The 22542-nt window shown below is 55.6% G+C and overlaps 1 protein-coding gene across 1 annotated transcript; it reads right to left on the bottom strand.

The window, feature by feature from the left end:
• Positions 1–2339: 2339 nt before the first annotated feature.
• On the bottom strand, positions 2340–12774 carry KLHDC7B (kelch domain containing 7B; the record flags this gene model as incomplete). Its single annotated transcript, XM_015420666.1, has 4 exons — positions 12442–12774; positions 5746–6474; positions 3850–4150; positions 2340–2715 (listed from the first exon to the last, which is right to left on the bottom strand). Coding segments are annotated over exons 1-4 (1685 nt in total), but the record flags the coding sequence as incomplete, so codon positions are not given.
• Between the last annotated feature and the right edge of the window lie 9768 nt (positions 12775–22542).

Genomic DNA, 22542 nt, shown 5'->3' with positions numbered 1-22542 from the left:
GGCCTGGGTTGCTGCATGCCAGCCGCCCCACCCTCTAGAAGGACTAACCGAGGAGGCTGACCCCTGCCCTTGGAGTGGGAATGAGGGCCAGTGGGCAGCCGTGTCCACATCCCGCGACTTGTTTTGTGACCATCACTGGCCAGAGTCCTTTGAAAAGGCGTGGTTTCATTGTGTCAGCTTTTGCTCTTTCCAGAAAGATGTCCAGTAAATCTTGCGAGCAAGCAAAATAAATACGGTTTGAACTATTCCGGTGCTGGCAGTCAAGGACAGCCATTTAACTTTTTTGAAAGAAGAAGAGTTGGATTTATACCCTGCCTTTCACTTAGCGTCTCAGAGCAGCTTACGGTCACCTTCCCTTCCTCTCCCCACAACAGACACCCTGTGAGGTAGGCGGGGCTGAGAGACCTCTTGAGAGAACAGCCGGGGTGATTTCCTGCAGGAGCGCAGCTCTGGCAGTAAAGAGCCCAGGGGGCGGGCACATGCAACAAGCCCCGCCCCCTGCTCCCAGCAGCCCCGGGCCACAAGGAGCAAGAAGCCGCCCTCCTTGTTTCCTTCTCCTTCTTTCCCTCTTTCCCGCCTTGTTTCCTTCTCTTTCTTTCTTTCTCTCCTTCCTTCCTTTCTGCACAGATCTATGCATTCCCCTCCCCCCAGCTAGCAATCCAAAAGAGTCCAGTGGCACCTTTGAGGCCACGTTTTATTCAGGTACAAGCTCTCCCTCCTCTGTGAGGGCAGATCTGCGCATCCCCCCCCCCCGCTAGCAACCCAAAACAGTCCAGTGGCACCTTTAAGACCAGGTTTTATTCAGGTACAAGCTCTCCCTCCTCTGCGAGGACAGATCGGCACGTTCCCTCCACCCCCCAATAGCTAGCAATCCAAAACAGTCCAGTGGCACCTTTAAGACCACGTTTTATTCTGGTACCAGCTCTCCTTCCTCTGTGAGGGCAGATCTGCACGTTCCCCCCCCCCCAATAGCTAGGAATCCAAAACAGTCCAGTGGAGCCTGAGTGGTGGGTGTTGCCTTCTGACACACTTCCGGTGATGTCAGGGGGTGTGACATATGCTAATGAGTTATGCTAATGAGTTATGCTAATGAGCTTCTGCACTTCTTTTTCTATGAAATGACCCCTGAGAACAGCTCTGGGAGAACTGTGACTGACCCAAGGTCACATCAGCAGGTGCAAGTGGAGGAGTGGGGAATCAAACCCGGTTCTCCAGATTGTAGAGTCCACCACTCTTAACTACCACACCAAACTGGCACAACACATCTGAAGACTACAACCATGAAGGGCAAGAGGCCACCTGCTTCATTTCACAGAATCAGATTGTGTGGCCACAGTTGTGGGTTTGTGGCAGGAGGACGGTGAATGGGCCTGGCCGGAGGGCTTGGCATGAGGTGCCACCACAGGGGAGACCGGACCTTCTCCAGGTGGGATGTGGCAGAGCATAAGAACATAAGAACATAAGAGAAGCCATCTTGGATCGGGCCAATGGCCCATCCCATCCAACACTCTGTGTCACACAGTGGCCAGAAATACCAGGGGCCAGCAGGAGGTCCAGCAGTGGGGCCAGGTCACTAGAAGCCCTCCCAATGTCGGCCCCCCAAGCACCAAGAATACATAGCATCCCTTGCCCCAGACATAAGAAAAGCCAATGTTGGATCAGGCCAATGGCCCACCCAGTCCAACACTCTTGTGTCACACAGTGGCCAGAAATACCAGGGGCCCTCAGGAGGTCCAGCAGTGGGGCCAGGACACCAGAAGCCCTCCCACTGTTGCCCCCCCCCAAGCACCAAGAATACAGAGCATCCCTTGCCCCAGACATATGAACATAAGAGAAGCCAATGTTGGACCAGGCCAACAGCCCACCCAGTCCAAATCTCTGTGTCACACGGTGGCCAGAAATACCAGGTGCCATCAGGGAGGTCCAGCAGTGGGGCCAGGACGCCAGACGCCCCTCCCACTGTTGCCCCCCCCCAAGCACCAAGAATACAGAGCATCACCTGCCCCAGCCTGAGAGTTTCTATCTATACCTTGTGGCTATTAGCTCTGCTGCCTGCAGGAGGCGCTGTTCCCCTCCAGCCATGTGCAGCAGTAAACAAAGCAAATTGTTAGCGGTGCTGCCCACCCCCAGCGCCCTCCCCTTCGAGGGAAACCAAGCCTGGGTTGCAGGGCCCCAGGAACTGCGCGCTTTGCTCAAGGAAGGGGGGAGACCCCACCCCAGCGGCAGTTCAGAAGGAGCAGGGGAGGAAAGCCAGGCACGGCTCTCGCCCCCGAAGCAGCAATCCCAATCCGTTGGGGGGGGGGGAGTTGCATCACCTCCGGGTGTCCTCCCCCTCCCACTCGGCCGCCCCTCCCCCCTGGTCAGCCGCCTGGGGGGGGAAATGGAGCAGGAAGAGGGACTCGTAGCACAGGGGGAAGGGGGGCGGGGGCAGCAGGGCGCAGTCGGGCCCAGCCAGGTCGACCATCAAGATGGCCCCCAAGTCAGGGGAGGCCATGTAGAGAAGCCCCTCTAGGGCCAGGCCCTGCCCGGCCAGGCCGCACTTGGGCAGAGACCGGAGGGGGCCCCACTGTCGGGAGGCCACGCTGAAAGAGGTCACCACGTTGCCGCGAGAGTTGCCGCCCACCACAAAGAGGGGCTCCGTGCCGCCCAGGAAGTAGAGCCCAGGAAGGTCAGCGTCCGCCCGGGTCAGCGTCGGCAAGAGCTCCTGCCAGGCATCTGCAAGGAGAAGAGCGCAGGAGGGTCATTCGCCAGGCCGGACCCAGACCCCCATCCCAGGTCTGGCCTGCAGAAGGACGTCAGAAGAGCCCTGCTGCGCCAGACCACTGAGGGTCCATCCAGTCCAGCATCCCGTCTCACACAGTGGCCAACCAGCTCCTCTGGAGCTCCAGCAACATGGCATAGAGGACCACGTCTTCCCCTGATGGTGCTTCCTGGCTCTGGGATCCAGAGGCTGAGTGCCTCTGAATGTGGAGATTCCCCTCAGCCACCATGGCTAGTCGCCACTGATAGACCTCTCCTCCATGAATCTGTCTAATCCCCTGTTAAAGCAGTTTATTCCTGTGGCCATCATTATATCCTCTGGCAACAAACTCCACATTTTAATCATTCGCTGCGTAAAGTGGTGTTTCCTCTAGCCTGTCCTGAACCTACTGCCCATCAGCTTCATTGGATGCCCTCGTGTTCTGTTATTTCGGGATAGATCCAAGATGGGTAGCTGCCTGTAGCAGGAGGAAAGTGCAAGAGTCCACCTTAAAGACTCACAAAGTCTGTGGTGGGGTAGGAGCTTTTGTGAGTCACTTCAGATACCTGGTAGCTGAAGAAGTGGGCAGGGACACACAAAAAGCTCATCCCCTGCCACAGTATTTTAGGAGAGGCAGAAAAATTCCCCTTTGTCAACTACACTCTTCCCCCTCCCTGCATAATTTTCTAAACCCCTCTCTCATCCCCCCCCACTTGGAAATACCAGCCATAGCAGTTGGGGAAAGGGGGGGCAGGTGGGAGGGCAGGAGGAGGGGTTGAGTGAAGGATGCTCTGGCAGATGCAGGGCAAGCAGGCGGCGGGGTGGGGGCAGGGTGGAGACAGCTGCCAACCAGGTGTGTGTGTTATGGTGGTGAGTAGGTGGGCCCCCCTGCATACTGTCTTCTCAGCACCCCCTAAACCTGTAACCAGCTCTGCCTAGTGGCCTCCAGCACGGGCACGTCTGGATTGCAGAACCGGGGAAAGAGGCCTCCCCCGGGTCCTTTGTGAACACCAGGAAACTGCGTTGCGCCCTTCCAGAGATGGGGCCCAAGAACCCACCGGCAAAGAAGGGCTCCCCCCCCCCCAATGGCTTGTGCCGGCCTCCCTCACCAGCGTCCACATCGTAGCGCAGAAGGAGTTTCTCCCCAGTGCGCTGCACCGTGCCCAGTGTGTAGATGGACCCGGCGTGTGCCGTGCAGAGCGGCAGGTCGTGGGAGAGCGAGATGGCGAAGGAGAAGTCCCCCATGGGCAGGGAGGAGACGAAGGCCCAGCGGTCGGCCCAGGGGTCGTAGCGCTCGACGGCTGTGTAGAGGCAGGTGCTGCTGTCCGGGGCCAACAGGGAGTCCAGGTACCAGCCCCCGATGGCGTAGATGTGATGCCCAACCACAGCAGTGCTGAAGTGCCGTCGGCGCTGTGGGGAGAGCAGGTGGTGAGGGGTCCGGGCAGAGAGCCAGAGGAAGGCCAGTGGGAGGGCCTGAGATTGAGAAGCGTCACTATCTATAGGGGGGCGGTGCCAGTGTCCCCTCTAAGCTGACTGAGTGTGAGCCAGCTCACAGTTCTTTAGCCTCCGGCTCACACATTTTCATCTTGGCTCAGGAAGGGATGGCTCCAGAGCAAAGTAATTTATGCAGCAGCCCAATCACTCGCTCACGGCTTTAAGGCCAGGAGCTCTCAAAGCAGAATTTTTGCTCACAAGACTCCGCAGCTTAGAGGGAGCTTTGGACAGTGCTTCGTTACAACAAAAGGTGGCACTCTACCGCAAGGCCATGCGGCTGCAATCTAGGCATGCTACCACAGCACACTTGTGCATTTCCCTGCAGGGTGCGTGCACAGAATTACAGCCACTTCCCGTGGCACTTAGAAGCCCATGGAGAGTGGCAGGAAAAACCCATGAACTGCCTGTTTCTGGCAGCCAAACGGAGGATGCATGAATTTCTGACCTGCCCTGATTTCCCTGAGTTGCTCCTGCTGGAATGGTGGGAAGGATTTGTCCTGGGGGGGTGGGTGGGACTCAGTGCCAGATTTACGCATAAGCTAAATAAGCTACAGCTTAGGGCCTCGCAATCTGCTGGGGCCTCAAATAAAAACACAATATAAAAATGATTTCAAATATTAAAAAGGCGTATATATTTTAAATTTTTCTGAGACCAGCAGATGTAATTTAAAACATTAGGGGGCCTCTGGGTTTTGTATCGCTTGGGGCCTCAGCAAGTCTAAATCCAGCCCTGGTGGGACTGGATGCCCTTTGGCCCCTCCCAGTTACATTCAATACTCCCTCTAAGCTGTGGAGTCTTGTGAGCAAAGATTCTACTTTGTGAGCTACTGGCATTAAAGCTGTGAGTGAGCGATTCGGCTACTGCATGAAATAGTTTGCTCTGGAGCCCTCCTTCCTGAGCGAAGACAAAAAATCTGTGTGAGCCGGAGGCTAAAGAACTGTGAGCCAGCTCACACGGACTCAGCTTAGAGGGAACACTGGTTGTGTGACTAAACCCCCTGAGGAGCGTCTGAGGCACTGGCTCCAATGCTCCCTCTAAGCTGTGGAGTCTTCTGAGCAAACATTCTACCTTGTGAGCTCCTGGCATGAAAGTTGTGAGCGAGCGATCTGGCTACTGCATAAATTAATTTGCTCTGGAGCCCTCCTTCCTGAGCTGAGACAAAAATGTGTGAGCCGGAGGCTAAAGAACTGTGAGCTAGCTCACACTCACTCAGCTTAGAGGGAACACTGGTGACATTCTTTCTTCCCAAACTAGATTCGCCCCTCCCCCTCCCCCAAGCTTCTGAGCCCCTTTCCTGTGGGGGGGGGGGGTCACACATGCATTCGGGTTCTTTGGGTTAGGAGATCAGCCCAGGTCAGGCGCCTCCTCTCCCGGAGTGAAAATTTGCCGAAGGCTGCATGGGCCTCTTAGTGGTCCAGGAAGCGGGGCGGGGGGGCTGCTGTCAGCTGTTAGGAGCCTGAGGGGGGGGGACCACCCTGCCGAGGGGACGGGATCCAAGCAGGGAACTGACCTTCTGGGGCGAGGCCGTGGGGTGCCAGACACCCGTCAGGGGGTTGTAGCGGAAAGCTGCCGTGCGGAAGAAGAACCCCCGAGCCCCCCGCTTCTCCCGGTAGCCCCCCATGATGAAGAGGTAGTTGAGCAGCTGGGCGGTGCTGAAGCTCCACTTGTCGGCCTGGAAGGGCAGGTGGGTGGCGCAGTGCCAGCCCCCCTCCTCTGGGGGCAGCGGGCGGCAGTAGAGGCCCCGCGTGGGGGGTTGCTGCCGGGGGCCCCGGGTCACGTTCTCCTTCTGCAGGACGCAGAGCTTGGGGGGGCCCTGCAGGCGGAGCCCGGCCAGCTCTTCTCGCAGCCGTGGGGGCAACTGGTGGGTGACGGGCGCTGCCAGCTCCAACAGGTGGGTGCTCAGGTACCCGCACACCTCGGCCCGCAGCTCAGGGCAGCCCACGGCCTCCGCAAAGCGCAGGTAAGACAAGCAGTTCTGGGGGCCCAGCAGCGGGCGCAGAGCCAGCCGGCACCGGTCCAGGAATCCAGGCAGCAGGAGGTAGCTGGCCGCCTGCACGGCCGGCAGGAGCTCATCTTCGGCCAGGCTGAAGCGCCCGAGGAACACCCACTGCAGGATGGCGTGGAAAGCAGGCGAGGGCACGTGGTCCAGGCGGAGGTGCCCACCCACTGCCTCCTGCATGCCCGATCGAGAGAGAGCCTGGAAGTAGGCGCTCTCCCCCGCCAGCTGGGCCAGATCCACCTGTCAGGAGAGAAGGAGAGAAGGAAGGAAGGAAGGAAGGAAGGAAGGAAGGAAGGAAGGAAGGAAGGAAGGAAGGAAGGAAGGAAGGAAGGAAGGAAGGAAGGAAAGAAAGAAAGAAAGAAAGAAAGAAAGAAAGAAAGAAAGAAAGAAAGAAAGGTCAAGAGCAGCGTTGCCTCTAAGCGGAGTTAGTGTGAGCCAGCTCACAGTTTTTTAGCCTCCGGCGCACACAGAGCAAACTAATTTCTGCAGCTGCCAAATGGCTCGCTCACAAATTTAATGCCAGGAGCTCACCAAGTAGAATTTTTGCTCAAAAGACTCCACAGCTTAGCGGGAGCACTGGTCAAGAGCCTGGGAGGCAACAGCCAGTGGGGGATGTCTTGGGGGAGATGGAGGCAGGGAAAGTGAACACACACACGAATCAGGCCTTTGGTCCATCAAGGTCAAGCTTGTCTGCTTTCCAGGGTCTCAGGCGGAGGTCTTTTCCAACTGAAGATGCTGCCAGGGACTGATCCTGGGACCTTCTGCATGCCAAGGGGCCGTGGCTCAGTGGCAGAGCCTCTGCTTGGCATGCAGAAGGTCCCAGGTTCAGTCCCCGGCATCTCTAGTTAAAAAAGGACCAGGGAGGAGGTGATGGGAAAAGCCTATCTCCGCCTGAGACCCTGGAGAGCTGTCAAGAGGGGCCGTGGCTCAGTGGCAGAGCCTCTGCTTGGCATGCAGAAGGTCCCAGGTTCAGTCCCCGGCATCTCTAGTTAAAAAAGGACCAGGGAGGAGGTGATGGGAAAAGCCTATCTCCGCCTGAGACCCTGGAGAGCTGTCAAGAGGGGCCGTGGCTCAGTGGCAGAGCCTCTGCTTGGCATGCAGAAGGTCCCAGGTTCAGTCCCCGGCATCTCTAGTTAAAAAAGGACCAGGGAGGAGGTGATGGGAAAAGCCTATCTCCGCCTGAGACCCTGGAGAGCTGTCAAGAGGGGCCGTGGCTCAGTGGCAGAGCCTCTGCTTGGCATGCAGAAGGTCCCAGGTTCAGTCCCCGGCATCTCTAGTTAAAAAAGGACCAGGGAGGAGGTGATGGATGGGAAAGACCTCACCTAGAGACCCTGGAGAGCTGTCAAGAGGGGCCGTGGCTCAGTGGCAGAGCCTCTGCTTGGCATGCAGAAGGTCCCAGGTTCAGTCCCCGGCATCTCTAGTTAAAAAAGGACCAGGGAGGAGGTGATGGGAAAAGCCTATCTCCGCCTGAGACCCTGGAGAGCTGTCAAGAGGGGCTGTGGCTCAGTGGAAGAGCTTCTGCTTGGCACGCAGAAGGTCCCAGGTTCAATCCCCGGCATCTCTAGTTAAAAAAGGACCAGGGAGGAGGTGATGGGAAAAGCCTATCTCCGCCTGAGACCCTGGAGAGCTGTCAAGAGGGGCTGTGGCTCAGTGGAAGAGCTTCTGCTTGGCACGCAGAAGGTCCCAGGTTCAATCCCCGGCATCTCTAGTTAAAAAAGGACCAGGGAGGAGGTGATGGGAAAAGCCTATCTCCGCCTGAGACCCTGGAGAGCTGTCAAGAGGGGCTGTGGCTCAGTGGAAGAGCTTCTGCTTGGCACGCAGAAGGTCCCAGGTTCAATCCCCGGCATCTCTAGTTAAAAAAGGACCAGGGAGGAGGTGATGGGAAAAGCCTATCTCCGCCTGAGACCCTGGAGAGCTGTCAAGAGGGGCTGTGGCTCAGTGGAAGAGCTTCTGCTTGGCACGCAGAAGGTCCCAGGTTCAATCCCCGGCATCTCTAGTTAAAAAAGGACCAGGGAGGAGGTGATGGGAAAAGCCTATCTCCGCCTGAGACCCTGGAGAGCTGTCAAGAGGGGCTGTGGCTCAGTGGAAGAGCTTCTGCTTGGCACGCAGAAGGTCCCAGGTTCAATCCCCGGCATCTCTAGTTAAAAAAGGACCAGGGAGGAGGTGATGGGAAAAGCCTATCTCCGCCTGAGACCCTGGAGAGCTGTCAAGAGGGGCTGTGGCTCAGTGGAAGAGCTTCTGCTTGGCACGCAGAAGGTCCCAGGTTCAATCCCCGGCATCTCTAGTTAAAAAAGGACCAGGGAGGAGGTGATGGGAAAAGCCTATCTCCGCCTGAGACCCTGGAGAGCTGTCAAGAGGGGCTGTGGCTCAGTGGAAGAGCTTCTGCTTGGCACGCAGAAGGTCCCAGGTTCAATCCCCGGCATCTCTAGTTAAAAAAGGACCAGGGAGGAGGTGATGGGAAAAGCCTATCTCCGCCTGAGACCCTGGAGAGCTGTCAAGAGGGGCTGTGGCTCAGTGGAAGAGCTTCTGCTTGGCACGCAGAAGGTCCCAGGTTCAATCCCCGGCATCTCTAGTTAAAAAAGGACCAGGGAGGAGGTGATGGGAAAAGCCTATCTCCGCCTGAGACCCTGGAGAGCTGTCAAGAGGGGCTGTGGCTCAGTGGAAGAGCTTCTGCTTGGCACGCAGAAGGTCCCAGGTTCAATCCCCGGCATCTCTAGTTAAAAAAGGACCAGGGAGGAGGTGATGGGAAAAGCCTATCTCCGCCTGAGACCCTGGAGAGCTGTCAAGAGGGGCTGTGGCTCAGTGGAAGAGCTTCTGCTTGGCACGCAGAAGGTCCCAGGTTCAATCCCCGGCATCTCTAGTTAAAAAAGGACCAGGGAGGAGGTGATGGGAAAAGCCTATCTCCGCCTGAGACCCTGGAGAGCTGTCAAGAGGGGCTGTGGCTCAGTGGAAGAGCTTCTGCTTGGCACGCAGAAGGTCCCAGGTTCAATCCCCGGCATCTCTAGTTAAAAAAGGACCAGGGAGGAGGTGATGGGAAAAGCCTATCTCCGCCTGAGACCCTGGAGAGCTGTCAAGAGGGGCTGTGGCTCAGTGGAAGAGCTTCTGCTTGGCACGCAGAAGGTCCCAGGTTCAATCCCCGGCATCTCTAGTTAAAAAAGGACCAGGGAGGAGGTGATGGGAAAAGCCTATCTCCGCCTGAGACCCTGGAGAGCTGTCAAGAGGGGCTGTGGCTCAGTGGAAGAGCTTCTGCTTGGCACGCAGAGTGGGGAATCAAACCTGGTTCTCCCAGATTAGAGAACATAAGAACATAAGAACATAAGAGATGCCAATGTTGGATCAGGCCAAAGGCCCATCCAGTCCAACACTCTGTATCCCACAGTGGCCAGAAATACCAGTGCCATCAGGAGGTCCACCAGTGGGGCCAGGACATTAGAAGCCCTCCCACTGTTGACCCCCCCCCAAGCACCAAGATGACAGAGCATCACTTGCCCCAGAGTCCCTATCTATACCTTGTGGCTAATAGCCACTGATGGACCTCTGCTCCATATGCTTATCTAATTCCCTTTTGAAGCCGTCCATGCTTGTAGCTGCCACCACTTCCTGTGGCAGTGAATTCCAAGTGTTAATCACTCTTTGGGTGAAGAAGTACTTCCTTTTATCCGTTCTAACCCGACCGCTCAGCAATTTCATGGAGTGCCCACGGGTTCTTGTATTGTGAGAAAGGGAGAAAAGTACCTCTTTCTCTACCTGCTCTTTCCCATGCATAATCTTATAAACCTCAATCATGTCACCCCTCAGTCGTCGTTTCTCCAAGCTAAAGAGCCCTAAGCGCCTTAACCGTTCCTCATAGGGAAAGTGTTCCAACCCTTTTATCATTCGAGTTGCTCTTTTCTGCACTTTTTCCAAAGCTATAATATCCTTTTTAAGGTGTGGTGACCAGAATTGCACACAGTATTCCAGATGAGGTCGCACCATTGATTTATATAGCGGCATTATGATATTGGCTGATCTGTTTACAATACCCTTCCTAATAATCCCCAGCATAGCATTGGCCTTCTTTATTGCAGTCACACACTGTCTCGACATTTTCAGTGAGTTATCTACTACAACTCCAAGATCTCTCTCTTGATCTGTCTCTGCCAGTTCAGACCCCATCAACGTGTATTTATAGTTAGGATTTTTGGCTCCAATGTGCATCACCTTGCACTTGGCCACATTGAACCCCATTTGCCATGTTGACGCCCACTCGCCCAACTTTGACAGATCCCTTTGGAGTGCCTCACAATCCTCACTGGTTTTCACCACCCTGAACAACTTCGTATCATCCGCAAATTTAGCCACTTCACTGCTTACTCCCAACTCCAAATCATTAATGAACAAGTTAAAAAGCAGTGGACCAAGTACTGATCCCTGTGGTACCCCACTGCTTACACCCCTCCACTGGGAGAACTGCCCATTTATACTCACTCTCTGTTTTCTATTAATTAGCCAGTTTTTGATCCATAAAAGGACTTGTCCTTTTATCCCATGATTTTTGAGCTTACTTAGGAGCCTTTGATGAGGAACTTTATCAAAAGCTTTCTGGAAGTCAAGGTAAACAATATCTATTGGATCCCCCTTGTCCACATGTTTGTTCACCCCCTCAAAGAACATTAACAGGTTAGTGAGACAAGATCTTCCCTTACAGAACCCATGTTGAGTCTGCCTCAATAGGTTTTGTTCATCTATGTGCCTACTAATTCTTTCCTTAATAATGGTTTCCACCAATTTACCCGGTATCGACGTCAGACTGACTGGCCTGTAATTTCCCGGATCTCCTCTGGAACCCTTTTTAAAGATGGGAGTGACATTAGCTACCTTCCAGTCCTCAGGAATGGAGGCTGATTTTAAGGAGAGATTACATATTTTTGTCAGGAGATCCACAAGTTCACAATTGAGTTCTTTCAGAACTCTTGGATGTATGCCATCTGGGCCTGGTGATTTATCAGTTTTTAAGTTGTTTATCAGTTTTAGGACCTCCTCTCTCGTCACCTCAATCTGACTCAGGTCTTTCAACACCCCTCCCGAACTCAGCGGCTCTGGAGTGGGCAAGCACCTCTCATCTTCCACAGTGAAGACGGAGGCAAAAAATGCATTTAGCTTCTCAGCCATTTCCCTATCATCCTTCAGTACTCCTTTTACCCCTTGGTCATCCAAGGGCCCCACTGCCTCCCTGGCTGGTTTCCTGCTTCTAATGTATTTGAAGAAAGTTTTATTGTTGGTCTTTACATTTTTTGCTATATGCTCCTCATATTCCCTTTTTGCCTGCCTGACCACAGACTTGCATTTTATTTGCCATAGCCTGTGGTCTCAGTGGCAGAGGGGCCGTGGCTCAGTGGCAGAGCCTCTGCTGGGCATGCAGAAGGTCCCAGGTTCAATCCCCGGCATCTCCAGTTAAAAAAGGACCAGGGAGTAGGTGATGGGAAAAGCCTATCTCCGCCTGAGACCCTGGAGAGCTGTCAAGAGGGGCTGTGGCTCAGTGGAAGAGCCTCTGCTTGGCACGCAGAAGGTCCCAGGTTCAATTCCAGGCACCTCCAGCTAGAAAAGGACCGGGCAGGAGGTGATGGGAAAGACCTCCGCCTGAGACCCTGGAGAGCTGTCAAGAGGTGCTGTGGCTCAGTGGAAGAGCCTCTGCTTGGCACGCAGAAGGTCCCAGGTTCAATTCCAGGCACCTCCAGCTAGAAAAGGACCGGGCAGGAGGTGATGGGAAAGACCTCCGCCTGAGACCCTGGAGAGCTGTCAAGAGGGGCTGTGGCTCAGTGGAAGAGCCTCTGCTTGGCATGCAGAAGGTCCCAGGTTCAATCCCAGGCACCTCCAGTTAGAAAAGGACCAGGGAGGAGGTGATGGGAAAAGCCGTGGCCGTGGCTCAGTGGCAGAGCCTCTGCTTGGCATGCAGAAGGTCCCAGGTTCAATCCCCAGCAGCATCTGCAGTTAAAAAGGACCAGGGAAGAGGGGATGGGAAAAGCCTATCTCCGCCTGAGACCCTGGAGAGCTGCTGCCAGTCTGAGTAGACAGTGCTGACCTGGATGGACCAAGGGTCGGATTCAGTAGAGGGCAGCTTCCCGTGTGTTCCTGTGTGTGGTTCTTCTCTCCTGCGCAGCTGGAAAGGGCATAGCCAGGCCTGCCCACGGACCCCTCGATTCCCAGGGGGAACGGCCACCCACATACCTGGAAGCTGTAGGGCCGGGTGTGGACCGTGAGCAGCTCAGCTTCTGCGTCTCCTCCCCGGTAGACCCTCAGTCCAGGGCAGCTCTCCCAGGGCTCAGGAAGTGAGGCGGAGGCATTGCCAGGCCTTTTCCACGGGGAAGACACCAGGGCCCACAAGTGGCGGAGGGCACGGGACAGGCAGGCCAGCCCACGTGTGGCGAGAGGGGCCCAGGCCAGCCAGGCAGCTGCCAGAGAGAGCCCCTCCCCGGAGACGGCATGCAGTAGACCCCTGCGGGGCATGGCAGATGGGGTGTTTGTTCGTTTGCAGGCCGGGCTCTTGCTGGGGGCGGCATGCAGGCCGGAAGAGGCCTCTGCTCAGAGGCTGGAGCTATTTTTAGCCGGTCTTTACAGCGGAGAGAGCCAAGCCGCTGCCCCTGCTGGGCCTGGCTGGGCAATCGTCCCCAGGGCCACACACCCTGCGGGGGTGGCTGACAACCCGTCAATTGCTTTGCCAACCAGACACGAAGGCTCAACCACTGGGCCAAAGAGGCCCGGTCTTTCTCAAGGAAGATTCAAGCCGAACAGGGTGGCGAAGGACAAATACAAAAAACTCAACTGAAGTCAGGGGTGGCAGTGAAAAGGGGCACCATAGCTGTGCGGGGGGGGGGGAAGACTCTGTGGTGGGGCCCCCTTCCCTTGGTGCCCTGAGCCCCATGTGGGAGGGAGACCCCAGGGCTGCTGGGGCCAAACCTTCCCAGGACGCCCTGCAACCACTCCCCACACTGGGGCCTCCCCCCCCCGGGGTCTGGGGCTCTCCCCACACAGAAGCCACCACTGAAGGGGGGTGGGAGAATGCAACAATGCTTTTCCTGGCGGAGGGGGTGGGCTGGTCCACTCTTTTCACCCTTTGCAGAGACCCCCAACCCTTGCATTTCAAGAGGGTCTGGAACCCAGCTCTCGAAAGCCTCACCTGCAATGCACAGAGGTGTGTGTGTGTGTGTATGTGCAGGCCTTTTGCCTCAGCCCTCACAGACTCGTTCCCCCCATCCAGGCCTGTGCGGAGGGCCCTGTAATGTACTCCGCCATGACCACGTGCGCGACCGTTGGGCCATGTGGTCAGGCCGAACAGCAGAGCTTCGCTTCCAGGAGAACAATAGTCCAGCGGATCCTAGCCCGCACCTATCAGAGGGCCAGGTCCGCGGCCGAGAGCCTATGGGACTCTCGGCCACTGTAAATAGCCTATAGGGCCTTAGTGGGTGTGTTTTAGGTGGTGGGTTTCTGAGCATATAAGCCGGCCTGCGAGCCAGCTTACCTCGTCTTGTTCCTGCTTAATAAAAGTACTTTGCTGAAATCACTCAACGTTTCTCAGTACTTTTCACTGGCGACGAAGGTGGGATTCTACCTTCTCTGAACAGGACCCGGCCGAGATCAAGCCTGCACCGAGCTCCGACCGAGACCACCAACGCGTCCGCCGCTTCGTCTCGAAATCTCCGCTCATCGCAAGCACCTCGCTCCGTCAGCCAGCCAGCAATCCTCGGGCCTCCTCCGCCCCTCGCTTCGCATCGCTACCGGGAGCTCCGCTGCGCTCCACAACCCCGCTCGCCGCCGCCGATTGACGTTGCACCTCGTGGCTCTGCGCTACCGAACTAGCAAAGATGTCTTCTCCGGCCTCCACTCCGTCCGCCTCAGCCTCCACCTCCTCCGCCTCCACCTCATCCGAGGGCATCGCTCGCTTCGACCTCTCCCGTCCCGAGCAGTGGGAAACGTGGGTAGAGATCCTGGAGAACTACCTGAAGTGCCTGAACATCACCGATCCGGATATGAAGAGGGCCCATCTCATCCGTCTCTGTGGGATGGACACCCTCCTTCTCCTGCAGGATCTGATCGCACCCCGAAAGGTACAGGAGGAGAGCTTCGCAGAGCTGGTTAAGGCCCTCACAGCCCATCTCGCTCCGAAGCCGAACAAATTATCAGAGCGAGTGGTCTTCTTTGCGAGAGTCCAAGGTCCCGAGGAGAGAGCTGCGGAGTTCCTGGCGGGCCTCCGCCGAGCCGCCACACTGTGTGCTTTTCCAAGCCTGGACAACACGCTGCTAAATCAGTTCATCGTGGGCATCCGAGAGCCCAAGTTGCGCCGACGCCTGGTCAGGCAGGAAGATTTGACTCTGGACCAGGCCTTGAAGGACGCCGCGGCCTACGAGCAAGGTCGACAAGACCGCAGCGTGGTCCATCGCACATCGGAGTCGTCCGACTCCGAGGAAGATGAGGTGCTGCAAATCCGCCGCCAAACCGCAAAATCGCATCACTCGAGGGGAGCACCGCCAGCGAGGACGTATGACACAGCCCCACCATGTGCCAGCTGCGGAGAGGCGCATGAACGCCGGACCTGCCGTTTCCGGGACGCAGTCTACCGGGCCTGCAACAAGCAAGGCCACATCGCCAAGGTCTGCCGCAGCCGCCGACAGCAAAACACGAAATCGACGCACCAAGCAGAGCCGATCCACACCGTGGACCTTCACTCCATTCACCTCCATGCCGTGTCCCACCAGCCCCAGCCCCAGGTAGGTGAAGTGCTCCGGGACGGCCGAAACAAAGTCCACATTTCGGTCCGCATAGAGGGTTCCCCTTGTAGCATGGAGCTAGATACCGGCTCCGAGTTTACTATCATATCAGAGGAAACACTGCGGAGAGTGTGTCCAAAGGGGGGGGGCCCTCTGCGCAAGCCTCACTTTAGGTTACAAGATTTTAATAAAAATCCAGTGGCGGTCCGGGGCTGGGGCAAATTCATGGTGGAGTTTCAGGACTTCAAGGGACCTCTAGACATTCTGGTGGTGGGCGGCCGGCTTTCCAGCCTACTGGGGATGTCCTGGTTTAAGCCACTGGGTTTGACCATAGGAGGGCTCCACCAGTTGCAGCGGGGAGATTTTATGGACGTTTGCAATGAGTTTCCACAGGTTTTCGATGGGTCCCTCGGCAGATTCACAGGGGCACCCATCTCCCTGGACCTGGATCCAGCGGTCCGCCCCATCTGGATAAAGGCCCGGCTCCCACCCATTGCGATGAGGCCGAAGATCGAGGCGGAGCTGGACCGGTTGGTGGCACAGGGGGTGTTGGAACCGGTGGCATCCGCCCGGTGGGAGACTCCGATCGTCACACCCGTTAAGCCGAATGGGGACGTCAGGATCTGTGTGGACTACAAGTGCACTCTAAATAACTCCCCGAGTTCTGGTTCTGTGCCATTCCACTTGTGCATCCAGCAATAGGAGTGTTGGAGCTGCCCCTCTCCTGTGTGTTAAACCAAGTTAGAGTCCAGAGCAATGCTCCCTCTGAGCTGTGGAGTCTTGTGAGCAAAAATTCTACTCTGTGGGCTACTGGCATTGAAGTTGTGTGCGAGCGATTTGGCTGCTGCATCAATTAGTTTGCTCTGGAGCCCTCCTTCCTGAGCAGAGACAAAAATCTGTGAGCCGGAGGCTAAGAAACTGAGCTAGCTCACACTAACTCAGCTTAGAGGGAACACTGGTCCGGAGGCACCTTCAAGAGCAACAAAGCTTTATTCAAGTCAGCTGAATCCTACACACCAGACCCATGAGGGTCACTTCCTGCAGGCGCCATGCATCGGCCAGGATCTCTCGATTGGCCTGGGCCGGGAAAGAGACCGAAATAATCAAGAATTGAGGAGGGGGCTTCCAGGGAGATAACTCAGCTCCCCCACTCAATTTACTGCCTTGCAGAAATCCGCGATGGGTCAGTGGAGAAAGGGTGCCCTCTGGTGGTCCGATCGGTGCTCCTCTTGCTCAGCCCGCTTAGCTGCAAATCCGTGTGACATGCAACCCGGGCACCGCTTTGTGCTTTCCTTGCCCGGCCCCTGTGCCCGCTTGGCCAGCCCGCGGTGAGTCACACACCCTCTCCTGGAATGCAGGCGGCTGCCAGCCCTCTTGGATGCTGGGAACGCCCCTCCCCTCCTCCAGCGTTTCCAGGCCCAAACAAAGCGGCTTTATCTGTGCCAGAACAAAGTGAGAGTCCACGTCTGAAGAAGTGTGCCTTGCGCACGAAAGCTCGTACCTTGAATAAACCTTTGCTGGACTCGAACGTTGATCGGCTGCTTCAGATCAACACAGTGACCCCACCCAAATTTATTTTTGCCAGGCGTTTCTGGAGTCCCGAAGGAACTGCTAGGCAATGCTGGCCTCAGCCCCCCCCCCCCGCGACCCCCGGGGGGGGGGGACTGCTGGACTGGCCGGTGAGGCACACCACACTGCATCCATCATGGGGGAGAGGTGCCCAGGAAGCCCTCTCGGTGGCCTGCCCGTCTACCCCACCACACGTCTGTCCAGTGCAGCCTAAATGTTGGAAAGGGGGGGAAAAAGGTTTGCATTGCAAAATGTCAAAGTGCTGTTTGGCTTCAAGGAGAGCTCTTCACGGCCGCTTGCCTGCCAAGAGTCCCTACAAGAAGGGCTGTGGCTCAGTGTTAGAGGATCCACTTTGCACGTGGAAGGTCCCAGGTTCAATTCCCGGCATCTGGAAGTAAAGGGACCTGGCAGGAGGTGATATGGAAGAACGTTCTCTGCCTGGGAACCTGGCAAGCCTCTGCCAGTCTGAGTAGACAGCACTGACAGAAGAACAGAAGAGAAGCCAACGTTGGATCAGGCCAGTGGCCCCTCCAGTCCAACACTCTGTCTCACACAGGGACCAGAAATCCCAGGTGCCATCAGGAGGTCCAGCGGTGGGGCCAGGAAGACACTAGAAACCCCTCCCACTGTTGCTCCCCCCCCAAGCACCCAGAATACAGAGCATCCCTTGCCCCAGACCGAGAGTTCCTACCTGTACCTTGTGGCTAAGAGCCACCGATGGACTTCTGCTCCATAGGTTTATCTAATTCCCTCTTGAAGCTGTCCCTGCTTGGCGGACATGACCTCGAGGAATGGACGGTCAGATTCAGTCTAAAGCAGCCTGGAGTGTGTTGGTGCTGGGTCCCCAGTTCTGGTGCGTGCTCGATGCCAGCCAGGCCTCCAGGGTCTCCGTTATGGCAGGGGGCCCATCCCTGCCCCTTACCCACCTTTGCACTGAGGCACCCTAGTCCTCTCGCAGGGAGCCCTCCGAATTCCCATGGGGGGAGGTCCACCCAGCCAAGCCCAGGACCAAACCGCAATATGGCAAGCGGGTCAGGGGCCAGTGTCCAGTTCTGCCCTTCCCCCCGCCACCGCCTTCTCCTTCACTCCCACACAAGAACCTGGAGAGGCTTCTTCCAGAGCTAGCCTCCCACTACAGAAGCGGCTGGGGTCAGGCACTGCTTCCGGAGACAGTTCTTCCTGATCAGGCAACCCCGGGGAGGGGGGGAGCTGGGCACACCGACTCCCAAGGCGGCACACAGGGAAGGCGAGAAGGTGAAGGATGGCCTTGGCCCCTCTGGGGCCAGGCAGCTGCCAAAGAGAAACAAACACCGGCTTGCTGAAGACAGAAGCCTGTAGTGAAGGGGGCGGGCGGGCATGCCCACGTGTGCATACTTTGCTCCTTGGCAGCTCCCCACCTCTTGGCTACCTGCCCCTTTCCCCAGCAGCACTGGAATGCTTTCGTCCAGAGGGCAATTCACAAAACCAAATAAGGACCCACAATATTTTTACAATAATTTCTACATATATAATAAATCATCTTAATCAAAAATATCAAAAATCATCTCCAAGAATCTCAAAAGCTATTGTACAACCTTTAATAATAGTCCTCCTCTGTTAAATAAAAGTTTCAAGAGGGAGGACTCCTTAAAGTCTCTTTATAACATGTGCTCGTGTCTTCCTCCTCCCTTTTGAAACTTTTATTTAACAGAGGAGGACTATTATTAAAGGTTGTACAATAGCTTTTGAGATTCTTGGAGATGATTTTTGATATTTTTGATTAAGATGATTTATTATATATGTGGAAAGTATTGTAAAAATATTTCCCCAAAAATATAAAATTATTTATGATATGCTATAATTCATCTGTGCACGGTACTTGTTGTATGTTGGTTTGTCCAGAGGGCAACAGGGACGCTCCTTCGAAAGAGGGCTGGGTGAGCACGCCTGGCCGGAGTGCTTTTCGGAAGGCCGTTCAAGAACCCTTCATCTCCGGCTTTCGCCCAGAGTTCTAAACTTGTAATGCTTTGACCTATAAGGAGGACGCTGGCTAATGACGAACTAGAGGCCTCTGGAAAGGCAGTGCCTACAGCCTCTAAAGCAACGCTCGCCTTACACCGCTCTTCTGGGTCACGTTCAGCATTCTTCTCACAGGGAAAGCGGGCACACAAATGCCACTGGTTATTATCAGCAGCACCCGTGCCTCCTTCCTCTGCGGGCCCTGCAACCACCCACCAGCCAAGGCTTGCCCGCCTTCCCCCCAGGAGCCAACCCGCCCAGCGAACCCCTTCTCTCGATGAGGGGAGGGAGGAGGGGTTACTCACAGCTTCTCCCCGCCCCCCACCGGCAGGGTTCAGGGCACCAGGGATGAGTGCGAGGGGGGCTTACCTCTAGACACCAGGATGGACCCCGTTTTTCGCTGCCCTTCCTTGCTCGCCTTTTTGCCTCCACAGGTTGGGTCCGATGCTCCCTCTAAGCTGTGGGGTCTTGTGAGCAAAAATTCTCCTTTGTGAGCTGCTGGAGTTACAGCCGTGAGCGAGCAATTTGGCTGCATAAATTCCTTTGCTCAGGAGCCCTCCTTTCTGCGCTAAGGCAAAAATGTGTGAGCCAGAGGCGAAAAAACTGTGAGCTGGCTCATGCTCACTCAGCTTAGAGGGAACACTGGATGGGGTGTAGTATTTGTAGGGTTCTTCTGCTCTCAGCCTTTCATCTTGTGCTTCTGGGGACTGTCTTCTACAGGCCCGGGTCCAGTACTCAAACTGGCAGGGGGGGGGGGGTGCTCTCCCTCCCCCATCCCACAACGGGCTGCTGGGTGAAGGGCCCCTCTTCTTTAATAATAATAATAATAATAATCTTTCAATTTATTGATCGCTCAATCCTTGCAGAGCTGCTGGCTCTGAGCGATTTACAGTTACTCATTTCACAAGGGACTAACAATGCTTTATAGGGGTAAGGGAGGACAACAAATATAATCTTTACATAGCACACGTTTTGCAGCTGACGGGGATTTGTTCAGTTGCAACTCAGACGTGATCCGGACGGCATTTTTCCCACTCGGCTTGGATTGGCCGGATGATGTCAGCTCTTCCTCTCCAGGATTCTTCAGGTCGCAGCTCCATACTGCCACCGCCTGGCCAGAACAGCCCATTACAGGCTTCTTGATGCCGAAGAGATCTTCTAGGCTTTTTGATCCTGCGAGCCGAGCCTTCCGTTCGCTGGCTAACACCTCCCCCATGGGGAGCGGTTGGTGTGCCCACCCTAAGGAGTGGTAGCCATTTTATCTACTCGCCGAAGCTTTCGAACCGCTGGGTGGACGGATATCACCTTAGATTCCTTACTCCTTACTTCCGAATCTGAGGCTTTTTCAGTTATAAGAGCCAATCTACTTTGTTCTCAGCTACATTCACTGTATAACGCCGCTGATAAATCCTGTGCACCCCTGTATTTTGGAATATCTCCTAAAGTCGGTCAAGCTGCCTCTTACCTGTACCAGCTTCACACCCCCAAATGGCGAGAAACTCTTTGGCGAGATTCAATGTATTACCTTCGGCCTTATTATCTGGCCGCTTTCAGGGTGTGCCCTTTTCTGACAGGTGTTGTCCACGCACAAATGATAATATCGAAACTATTTCCCATGTCTTGTTTCAGTGCCCCTTCTACCATGCGCTATGACTGAAATTTCTAAATTTTACTTTGGCTTAACTAGAAGAATATCCTGATTGCTTAAAGATCCTTATTCTTCTTGATAATCCAAACTTTGAGATAACGGAAACTGTTGCTAAATTTCTTTCTGGTGCCGTTTGTATTCGCCCTTTATTTAATTGATGGGTATACTTACTTGGTCATTCCTTGTTTCTGTATTTTGCAGATATTATTCTGTGCTGTGGTTGTTGTTGTTTGCAAGGGTTACATGCCAATAAAGGTAACTGGACTGGACTAGCCACTAAGCTTCGGCTGCCCTGCTGCAGAGGCCCCTCCCCCCACCAGGAAAGGGGTACATTTGCCAGAGGTCAGTAGGGCAGGGGGGGGGGGCGGGCATTGCTGCCACTGGCCCAGAAGTATCAGGTGGGAAAGGGGTTGGGAGAGAAAAGGCTTCCCCCCTTTTGAGACGAAGTGCTGGAAAGTGAACCCTTTCACTCCCCCCCCCCCCCGGATTCAGGGCGGAGTCCTCATGCGATTTTAGGAGTTCTCTGAACTTCCTGATGAATCCAAGATACGAAAGGCGGGATGTAAATCTTATAATACAATAGAAGAAAGTTTTGAGTCCAGTGGCACCTTTAAGACCAACAAAGTTTAATTCTAGGTAGAAGCTTTCCTGTGCATGCATGGTATCTGATGAAGTGTGCAGGCACACGAAAGCTGATACCCAGAAGTAAACTTTGTTGGTCTTAAAAGTGCCCAACTGGACTCAAACTTTGTTCTGCTGCTTCAGACCAACAAGGCTACCCACAAGAATTTATAATAGAAGAGGAAGAAGAGATTGGATTTATATCCCGCCCTTCACTACCCAAAGGAGTCTCAGAGCGGCTTACAATCCCCTTCCCAACAACAGACACCCTGTGAGGGAGGTGGGGCTGAGAGAGCTCTCTCGAGGGCTGCTCGTGAGAGAACAGCTCTGAGAGAACTTGTGACTGACCCAAGGTCACCCAGCTGCAAGTGGAGGAGTGGGAAATCAAACCTGGTTCTCCCAGATTAGAGTCTGCGCTCCTAACCACTCCACCAAACTAGCTCTTAGTGAACATATGAAGCTGCCTCACACTTAACCAGACCTTGGGTCCATCAGGGTCAGCGTTGTCTGCTCATGCTGACAGCAGCTTTCCTGGGTCTCAGGCAAAGAGGTCCTTCCCATCACCTCCAGCCTGGTCCTTCTAACTGGAGGTACTGCCAGGGACCGAATCGGGAAACTAGTGTGGTGTTGTGGTTAAGTGCGTGGACTCTAGTCTGGGAGAGCCGGGTTTGATTCACCACTCCTCCACTTGCGCCTGGCTGGATGGCCTTGGGCAAGCGGTAGTTCTGACAAGAGCTGTCCTTGAAAGAGAGCCGTTTCTGTCAGCGCTCTCTCAGCCCCACCGACCTCACAGGGTGTCTGTCTATTGTGGGGAGGGGAAGGGGAAGGAGGTGGTGAGCCGCTCTGAGGCTCCCTTGGGTAGTGAAGGGTGGGGGATAAATCCAGTCTCCTCTTCTTCTGCCTGCGAAGCAGAGGCTCTTCCCCTGATTCACATAGTCTGCTGTTGTGGTGACAGGGAAGATGAGGACCCTCTCGGACACCCGGACTCCCAGCCACAAGGTCGAGGGAGGGAGGGAGAGAGGGAGGGGGCTACTGTGGCACTGGAGGCGTGGAGCCCCCCCTCCCCCTAGATTCTGATCCCACACAAAGCACTCCAAAGGCAGGCCACGGATGCCACGTATTTATTGGGCGGTTGCAGCAGCGACATTCCACAGCTGGCGGGCGATATCTGAGCAGAAGGACCCCCCCCTCAGGAGGGGGGCAGGCCACTGTTTCTAAGGCTAGCGGGGGGGGGGCACACCCACAGTATTACCAGCTCCTGCGTGACACACTTCGCCCAGGCACAGCCACAAAAACATTTACCAGATCGAAATGCCCCCCCCCCCTTCACCGAGACAGGAACCATAAAGGACGGGGAGGAAGGCTTGGAGGCCCCTTCCCCCACCAAACAACGGGAGAGAGCGGGGAAACCTTCTCTCCGGACCGCCCTGCAGATCCCCCCCCTTGGGGAGGAGGCCCCGGGAGAGCAGCAGTCCTCCGCCCACCCCCCTTCTCCACAGCGGAGGAGCCGGGCAAAGCACGCCCCCCCCCTGAGGGCAGGACACCCAGAGAAGAGGCTTCCCCCTGCCTGCCCACCCCACATGGGGGGGGGGCTCCTCTGAGGTTCACACCGACCTCCCTTGTGCCCTGTGAGATCCGGATCTCTATGCGGCGCGTACTGATGAAGCAAGCTGCTCAGACAGGCCGCAAGCTCCGGAGCAGCACAGGACTGTGGGGTCTGCCTCCCCT

Source organism: Gekko japonicus, unplaced genomic scaffold (genome assembly GCF_001447785.1).
Source record: "Gekko japonicus isolate JY-2015 unplaced genomic scaffold, Gekko_japonicus_V1.1 scaffold1201, whole genome shotgun sequence".
Lineage (NCBI taxonomy): Eukaryota > Metazoa > Chordata > Lepidosauria > Squamata > Gekkonidae > Gekko > Gekko japonicus.
This window is presented reverse-complemented; position numbering and strand designations above follow the sequence as displayed.